We start from the raw sequence: 10,098 nt of genomic DNA, 5'->3' as shown, positions 1-10,098 counted from the left end.
TATCATTTCCTTTTCGAACTGTGAACTCGGAGTCTGATTCTTCTATTGCAATCATACTGGAAGTGCTGCTTTTCCAAAGTTCACTGTGATCTATATGTTTTGTATGAAAATTTATGAGTCATTCTTATCTCACTTTCGAATTATTTTGTCACATTATAATTCTGCGAGTATACTCACATGTGCTATAATTTCTACCTTTGTGTCTAATTGATTTCAAAATGTTATGATTTCGTGTGTCAGAAGTGTATTTTATATATTTGTGTAAAATTTCTCAATATACGAGTACTCCCACCTTTGCGTCTTCATAGTCTATTTTGTGTGTGATGTTTAGTGATTGAAAACTGACTCAAAGAGTAATAGAAGTATGATTTTAAATCACAAAATGTACATGAAATCGTTTCCAATCATGCATTTTACAGTCACTTTTAAAGCTCTATATGTTGTTTATTTTCCTCGTCAATTATTTATGTATAGTTATTGACCTTAGTAATCAACGCATGCACGGGAGCAATATTTTCCTTCTTCATTTTCGTTTCCATTTTGTAATGTTTTAACGTGTCGTGAGAATCCCATTTTGTAAATTTCCTTCCCAGAATTCGAGACTTAATGTTCCCTTCTCGCATTAAATGAAATGGGCTAATCTTTCGAATTTCTTGTCTCTTTTGAAATCGGAGAAGATATTCTCTCGATTTTTTTTTTTTTATTCTCGTGTACATTCTCGGTGTATATGATAATTACAAACTCAAGATGTGTGATTATTACATCAGCCAGAGCTATAATGACAATCAACATGATTTTCTAGGCTTGTTTCTTCTACTTTTAGACCTGTTTTGATTTTTTTTTTAAAACTGAAGTAGATTTCATATTGTTCGCTGAATTCTATCTGTACATGGCGACGCGTCTTTCCATTTTATGTAGAAAAGCACATCAAATAGAGCCATGCGACATTCGTATGAGGGAGATGTTGTTCGAGGCCATTTTACGCTAATGTGAATATGAAGTTTTGCTATCGGCACTCGGCCATTCTTAAGCTGATTGTTTGCATTAATTTTTTTTTTTCAAATCATCTGCATTTCTAGTAACAAAATACTTGAGGAGTTTATTTACCCACACACACAGTGATTCTTTTCGAAGGCTATGCAATAGTAATGATGATAATAATGATAATGATAATAATAATGATAATGATGATGATGATGATAATTATTATAGTAATAAGTAATAATAATAACAATAATAACAATAATAATAATAATGATAATAATTATTATTATAATTATTATTATTATTATCAATATTATAATTATTATTATCATTATTACTATTATCAGCGTCATTATATCAATAATTTAAAGAAATTGTGGTGATGATGATGATGATGATAATAACAATGATATGACAATAACAATGGCTGTAATAAGAATGATGTAATTTTTTTTTCTAATATGGCACGGCAATCTCGCTTCATGTCTTCCTATATCATTTGAATATCAATGTTGTACGCGTCAAATTTGGCAGCTGCGATTATTCTCAAAGAGCTGCACAAGCTGCATGGAACGTCTTATCACGTGTTTTTTTTTTTTTATGCGTAGATGTTATACGTGCATAGCATTGCTCTTTATCTGTCTTTTGAGCACTTGTATGCTTGTGCTTTAGCTGAGGCTTTTGGCAATAAAACATGTCGATTCATCTTTTCTAAAAACAACCCTGTGTTGTGCATCAATGCGGTGTGGCGTGTGTAAGCAAAATCGATTTACAATGTTCAGATTATGCTGCTGCGTGATTTCAGTAAATGAGATTAACGCTAGGAATATCGCTGCTCATCGCATAGTTCCGTTAATACTAGTCTTACACTTTGAAGTAAAATCAGGATGCCTTTTTTTAATTCATTTGTTTATATATATATATAGATATATATATATAGATATATATATATATATATATATATATATATGTATATATATATATATATATATATATATATATGACAGGATTATTTTCACTTGTTACTGTATATGAAAATACGAGTAACAACGTTACAGTCATCACCCTGGAAGTCCATGCATTGTAGGTCAGAATAGTTGTGTCAAACCTGGTCAAACTAAGCAAAGGAGTCTCGTAAATAAAAGAAAAAAAAATGACAATAATAATAATCACCATTTTGTATATATATGTAATATAAAGTGCTTATATATACTGTATATATATATATATATATATATATATATATATATATATATATATATACATATATATCATTTTTTGGATTGTGTGTATATGTACACAGTGAACTGTATATACATGTACATGCAAGCAATCAAACCTGTCTACCCGAAGGAAGCAAAATAGGTGGCTGCTAAGGCAGGTTCGACTGTTTGATTACACGTACGTATGGAGAGAGAGAAAGAGAAAGAGAGGGAAAGAAAGGGAGGGAGAGTTGAACCATCATATCTTTCATCTTTCATCTTTCACTATCTTTCACAGAGCCATGATGAAGTTTCTGTGCCAAAACTATATAATGTACATGGACCTTTCAGAGTCTTATGGGTGTTATCGGTTTTGGATTTGAGACCACACACACAGCTAGAATACACGACAACGCATAACGGATGTCACATGAATATGGTACAAGCTGATTTAATAATATTATTGCTTGTATCACTTACGCGCATTCAACTACTTCATACAAATAGAAGGATATAAAAAATTATATCTTTAATATATTTCTTTAACATCTGATTCATTTTAAGAAATTTCACAATCTTCAATGAGAAGACAATAAGTACACTTCTCTTCACTAAACTACAGTTGTATCGAAAATGCCTATAACCGTGTGACATGTATAAGGACAAGACAGCAGTCTTGTTCCTACAGCAAACATGAACAAGTTTACCCGAAAGCATAAGATCTACAGTTCATCTTCTTGTATTCTATCCAATCGCAAGTCCATGTACTGGCAAGTTTAGGCTCCAGTATGTGCACATACTCCTCCAGGAACGGTACATATGTCACTCGGTAGCCACAGGACACGATGTGGATTATTGGTTTAAAATTTCTTTGAAATTGTTAAAAGTCTACCCCCTCACAATGACCTACAACAAGTTGATCTATGGCATGGAAACAAAAGAGAACTTGACGCTAACAAACTTTGGCGATATTCAAATGTTGTATTGTACACCGTACCACATAAATCTTGTCTAATTGCAAATGCTTTTCAAATTATCAGTCACATTTCATACTCGGCACCAATCCTCTGGCATCGGATTTCAGTTTGAATAAATTAATATTTGTGGCCTGGATTAGATAGGAAAGACATGAAGAAATCATGTATTGTGTGCCCTTTTACAGGCTTTTCCAAAGCTGAAATAGGTCTCAGATACATGCTACGGCTGTTGGACAAAAACTGCACTGCGGCAAGCCTCCGGCATGTGGTGGGCAAGCGGTGCATGATGGGAGTTATACAAATTGCCTTGTACATCACTCTCGGTGTATGGGGGTTACACTAACATGTCGCGAAGGACATACGAACAAGAATTGAGCGAGGATACATTTAAGAATCCATACTACAACGTAGATAAAAAGTGATGAGATGACAAATATTCTTCAATTTGTCTTCTTCCTTTGTGCTTTCATTTGCCTGTTTTATCTTGGTTTTAACTTGTTGTCCTGTCACATCGACTTTGAAAATTCATTCACATAAGCTACCGAAGTATTTATTTTCACGTTCACACAAACGATTGGAGACTTTGCTTAAAAGCCGGGCGATGATGAAACAAGACAAAAAAGAGAGAAGAAAGAGAGAGAGAGAGAGAGAGAGAGAGAGAGAAATCTACTTACAATCCTATGTAGTATTATTATCTTCTGACACCTCATTCTAGCAAAATAAAAAAGAGTTTATAGTTAACGGTTTATAAAACTTGCAAATTTCATAGAATGAATGTATACAATCGTACACCCACAGAAATTGAATTTAGGACAAACTGTCCACCTATATAGGCAATATTAACAAGCTATTGTAGACTTGATGCATTAAACATTAACAATTTTACATAATTCTTTTCCTTTGGTGACCTTGGCCATATAATGAATTTATTTTGTTCAATCGAATATATTTCAGACAAAAACAAACGTGATAAGAGAATCAATTAGTTTGCACGTCGCCGTTGAAGATGCATGCACATCGACTTCAGCTCCCGCCGAGTAAAAATCGGCTGCCAATAAACAATCTTCGCAGATGATGGCGAGTATTCGATGCACTTCCTACACATGCACACTTAAAACGGGTAAAACTTGCAGCTCTTGGCGCTGTGGAGAAATAACAATAGAAAAAAGAGCAGTTAAGAATTTAATTTACGCATGTTCTATATCATGTAAAGATAGAATGCTGTACCATCTACAGGTTTACATCGGCAGTCTTTGTACTACTGAACGTGCCACATTTACAGCAAAGATCTGAACAAAAATTAATTGTCTTGTAATTGAAGAGTGTTGAAGAGAAAAGATGTCAGTTCATCTCGGAAAAAAAATCATGAAAAAGGAATGTGATGGACGTATTCATTTGTTAAGGTGCGTCTACTTCTCCGCCCATAAGTGTTCCACAAAACTCGAGAGCGAGCGAGTTGCCATAAAATCTGACGATTTAGTCCGAATAATACAGTATAATAACTTGTTACGTTTAAAGAAAACCACATACACTTGACATTCATCAATGATTCTAAAATATCAGTTATATCAACATGGTGGATCTCCCGATGTTGTTCAATGAATCAACGGAAATGAAATCGAAGTCAAACACGGGATGCTTTGTGCAGGGAAGCAAAAGGACCTCCCAAATGTCCTTATGCCCTAAATATTCGCAAGCTCATGTCCCCTCATTCAAGGTGGTACATAAAATTCTGTCATGATGTCCCTTGTAAACGTGTTTAGCATTAATAGATTTTGTCCAATGGAGAAGCTAACTCTGATATAGTCTCGAGAAAAACAACTACCCTCGTGCCCCGGTGGTACTTAGACCTGAATAAAAGGGGAATAAAATATCCATATGTTGTGAAGAACGCTATAATTCATTTATATTATTCATATCATAATATAATGCGTGTAACCAGCAGCAGCAACAACAACAATAACAACAACGACAACAAAGTATTTCGTTTTATACTTACGCAGGGAATACAATGTAGCGAAAGTTCCTGTCCAACTCATTCAAGCGTTTCATCTCATCTGCCGTAAGTTGAAAGTCTAGCACCTACAGAAAATTAGTACCACAGATCAAAATGAATTAAGAACTAGAGCGAACCTGAAAGGTGTCGAGTCGCGTTTAAACTAGAAACCACTTAAATAGTTCGAAGTGACTAGCCATTCATTTTTTTTTTGTCTCCTGGCATTATCTGACATGTAAGCAGGCAACCAGGAGTTTTCCATTGACATGTCAGGCAGATCCCATGCAAACTTCGAGCAAACATTACCACTAGGCATAAAACACCCTTATGTGTTAATGGCGTGGTTGCGATGATCAGCCACTACCCTTGAAAATGACTGTTACCCATGTTACCGATTCCAATTTACGTTGTAATTATTCAAATTCATGAAAATCTTGCGTCGAGTTGATTTTATTAGAACTGACTGACAAAATAATTGCCCTACTATCGACGTATATACGCCCATGATTTCTTTTTTCATGGCTACTACTAAAGCACTGATCAATTCAGTGCTCATTTACGTCGATGTGAGGCAATTTGTCAATCAGTTGCAGTAAATTAACTCGAATTTCATAAATTTGAATAATTACGCAAGTGCCCTTTTCCACCCGTTACATGCTATAAGGATTAGAGCCCGCACAGGCTGTCGAGAGGGAAGCTCGGTGGTCTAGTGAATAAGACGCCTGTTTGGATATCAGGAGGTCGTAAGTTCGAAGCCTGTTCGAGTATGTATACGCCCATGATTTCTTTTGTCATGGCTTATATCAAAACACTAAGTTTTCATCAACCTAGTGCTTATTCTCGTCGATATATATAGGGCAATTTGTCAAGCAGTTTACTTTGTAAGTGAGATCTATAAATCGATAAATTTACATTACAATAATACTACCGCTTGTACAGCAAAGGTGTAATCGTATATCGTATACAGATAACATTATTTTTATTGACTAAATTGAAGCATTTTATGATCATGATAACTCCAGTTACCTCAAAATTTTCTCTGATTCTAGATGGCGTCACACTTTTTGGAATAACCGATATTCCGCGATCGAGCTGGTATCGAATCACAATTTGTGCCGCCGTTCGTCCCTTCGCCTTCGCAATCTCGAGGACCACGGGGTCTTGCATAAGTATCGGATCAGTATCGAATTGGCTGGGAAGATGATCGATATAACAGTGTCATTCCGGGTTCGAGTTGACTTTCAGGAGGGAAATAAACCCCAAATATTTATGCGAACAAAAGGAATGCAACAACATTAGTAAAAACACATCAGCGAAGTTTGAGGAAATTCAGACATTCGCCAAATTCGTGCAAGCTGGATGAGAAAAACTACAACAGCTTGTGACGTCACGTATGAACAACGATATAAACAAAACAGAAAGGATATTCAACATATTTTCACTTCTATAGCATAATGAAGGGGTGCTTGACTTAACTCTTTCAGAAAGCAGGGGGATCATTACCCTTAACATAATATATCAGGAACTTTGTGTAACAGTCAACTTTTCATGAAAAAAAAATGGAATTTTGTGGAATTCTCTTTATATGTATTGTTCTCTATATCGGTGACAACAGTGACGTCATAAGATTTTGTAGCGTTCTAATCATTCGATGGCGGCACCTAAATACAAAAAAAATCGCAGTTTTTTTTATTTTTTTTAAACTTTGCTGATGTGCTCTACTAATATTGCTGCATTCACTCAATCTACTTGCATATTTGGCTTTCATTCCCCTGAGGAGTACAATCAAGTGAACGAAAAAGTAAAGATTCCATCAAAATCTAACATAAGATAAAGGAGGATTGATCATGAAGTTCAATAAATTTTAACGATCTTTAACAGCCACATAATCCAAACTATAGATACAGAAATGTTATCGTCTCACAACACTCCAAATGGTATAATTTGCACAAAAATGGGTACAATGCTGTATTTTATATGAATTTTTCTCCGATGATTCTGTAGAGAATGCGACCCTTTTTTCCATTTTAAATATTCATTCATTCATCCATTCATTCATTTTTCATTTCCAACAGAAACATACAAACATATTACACAAATTGAATACATAGATTTCATCATAATACAAAATAAAGGATAAGGTAACAAAATATCTTAAGTATACGGAAATGTTGGAAATTGGGAGGGATGCTAAAAAGCAGTGCTTGTATCATGATACAGCTGAGTTACATCAACTATACAATGTCTTGGTGCAAAGTAGACAAATCATTATTTTTGATTTCATCTTTACGAAAAGGTAATTTCAGGGAAAATTTTTATGTGTAGGTCTGTGGGCTGGTTTAGGGGTGATAGCTCATCCAGATATCTATTCCTTTGAAGAAGGCTCTTGAATTTACTACAACGTAGAGAATGTAGAAATTCATATCACATGCAAATGAAGTAGCAAAGTATGTGTCGACAATTTTAAGACGATTAACTATTGTTTGGTATAATGTTCGGTGATTTGTGAAGATGCGCTCTATAATGGTCGTTCCTTTTCCTTTTCCCTTTCTTTCTTTCTTTCTTTTTTTTCTCTCTTCACATTTCTAATATAACTGCCGCTGTCTGTGTCTTGTCCTACATCACGTCTGACGTCTCTGCGTTGCTGACATTTTTCTTTCTTTCTTTCCTTTTTTTTTCTGGCGTTTTTTTCCAGACTAGCGGAAATACTTTCAATTCTATTTGAACTGAATTGAACGAATGACGACAGTTCTATACTGTACAGGGAGGGAATACGGGTGCCATATCATACTTACAGAGGCCGGTCCGGGGAACCAAGGGGGCTGTACGCTGTAAGGGTGATGCCATTAGCGTCACACAGTTCCTTCATCTCTGTACCAGGCAAGTACGGAGTGATCTCCATCTGTTGGGATAAAAATTAACCCAATCCATTACGAATTCTGAAATCCCCTTATAGACTTATTACATAGGACGCCAAGTTCCCGTAGGGAATGGGTTAAGAGGGACTATCTAATTAGAAGAAGATATAAAGAGGAAAATATATATTTTCTGTTCTTTAATTAATGAAAAAGTAATGACAATGATGGTGAAGATAATAACGATGATGACATAATCATATTCCTAACCATACTTGTTATGGTCTTCATCAGAAAGGGTGGCTGCTGCAGTGTGAAAACTGCTCCCTCAGAGGGCCATTATTATTACCCCGTGCAGCACTGAGTCAGGTGCCCATTAACGAGGGCCCATACTGGGCGAAGAGGGACATTATGGGCAAATCACGTTGTTCTAGGATGTAAGTACCGGAGAAGATTTGAACCCCCGACCTTCTGAGTGAAATAAAAACACAGATATTTATCCGCTACACCGCAGTAATCACTTTGATTTTTTTTTTGGCACCACGTGATTGTGAAATACACTCAATATACCATTCATTTTTCTGGTGTGATGTGTAATGTGTAAGCGTGCACGTGAGAGACAGAATCAAACACCGGAGGTGTTAATTACTATTCGCCCTGCATGCTGCCATCGGAGGGAAGGGGATAGTACACCCACCTGGGGCCCGTTGCATAAAACTCCAACCGGATTTTTTTCCGGTTGAAATCACAAAATTCCGGTTGGAAGCTCCCAACCAGAGTTTTTATGCAACGGATTTTACATTCTTAGGTTAGCAACCTTAAAAAATTCAGGTTGGGCAAATCCCAACCTGAATTTTTTAAGGTTGCTAAAAAAGTTTTATGCAACGCCAACGGGACCCTGAACTTTTCATTTTTCTGGTGTGATGTCTAATGTGTAAGTGTGCACGTAAGAGACAGAATCAAACACCAAAGGTGTTATTACTACTATTTGCCCTGCGGCTATCGGAGGAAAGGGGATAATACACCCACCTGAACTTTTCATTTTTCTCGTGTGATGTGTAATGTGTAAGTGTGCACGTAAGAGACAGAATCAAACACCGGAGGTGTTATTACTACTATTTGCCCTGCGGCTATTGGAGGAAAGGGGATAATACACCCACCTGAAGGTTGCACACTTTGTGTCTGGGTGGAAGATCCAGGATTCTCTGCAGCTGGGACTTGTTGAAGTTGGATACACCGATCGCTCGGGTGTAGCCCTTGTCAACCAACGTCTCCATGGCCTGACGGGTGAATGAATGCGAAAATGATTGTTTGGAAAAGAGCATCTTCGACTAGCCTAAGCTCCTGCCCACTCATTGCAGTATACGACTATGTGTACTGAATTATATAATTACGGCACTGGCGAGGGCTAGCTGTAAGCGAGTGCTGGTGATATCATCATTCTTCCTTAATTCAAGATAGAATATTAAAACATCTCGATGAATCTGGGAGCTCGGCATAATTCTTGTGTTTATTATCAAGTCTCCACATTACTTTTAGGGTGGCTTGTTCTGGCCACCAAATTCATCACATTATATTCTATTTATTTATTCATTTTATTCTTGCCCAACAACGAAATTGGTGGCCCGAAACAATAAATATTTGGTAAAACATTGCATGATTTAGTAAACAATGGTAGTTATGAAAACGTTGGCAGGTATGATTAGGGGCTTCAAATACCATAAATGTGACTGTATGTTCACAGAGTATAACATATTATCATAATTCCATACTGAATGCAGGCATAAACATGATTTTTCCATGACACCACTATTCTCTGTATCGTATTCATGAAATGATCACATTTAACATTGGGGTATGCATATATTTCTATTCTGAATAGATGAAAATTGGTCGTGAGAAAAAAAAAAGTTTGGCTGAATTGGCCGTAAAATAGACTGAGTTGGCAGTGAGGGACTGGCGAGAATCTATATAGCAACCACAGTTCAAAAGCTGCACTGAACCGCGAGTTTTCTCCTCTTTTCTGAATGAGAAGAACACATAAAACGATGAACACATTCACATTTTTAATTTTTGTTGTGATG

The 10,098-nt window shown here is 36.1% G+C and overlaps 1 protein-coding gene across 1 annotated transcript in view; it reads right to left on the bottom strand.

Moving 5' to 3' along the window:
* Positions 1-4,032: 4,032 nt before the first annotated feature.
* Positions 4,033-10,098, bottom strand: part of LOC140245118 (aldo-keto reductase family 1 member A1-like) — an 11,629-nt gene continuing 5,563 nt past the window's right edge. The window contains 5 exon segments of the mRNA XM_072324716.1: positions 4,033-4,305; positions 5,163-5,245; positions 6,186-6,351; positions 7,955-8,061; positions 9,175-9,294. Of these exon segments, the coding sequence (XP_072180817.1) occupies positions 4,275-4,305; positions 5,163-5,245; positions 6,186-6,351; positions 7,955-8,061; positions 9,175-9,294 (507 nt within the window). The 3' untranslated portion in view covers positions 4,033-4,274.

This window comes from Diadema setosum, chromosome 22, assembly GCF_964275005.1.
Source record: "Diadema setosum chromosome 22, eeDiaSeto1, whole genome shotgun sequence".
Taxonomy (NCBI): Eukaryota; Metazoa; Echinodermata; class Echinoidea; order Diadematoida; family Diadematidae; genus Diadema; species Diadema setosum.
The sequence above is the reverse complement of the archived record's forward strand: the minus strand, read 5'-3'. Positions and strand labels throughout refer to the sequence as shown.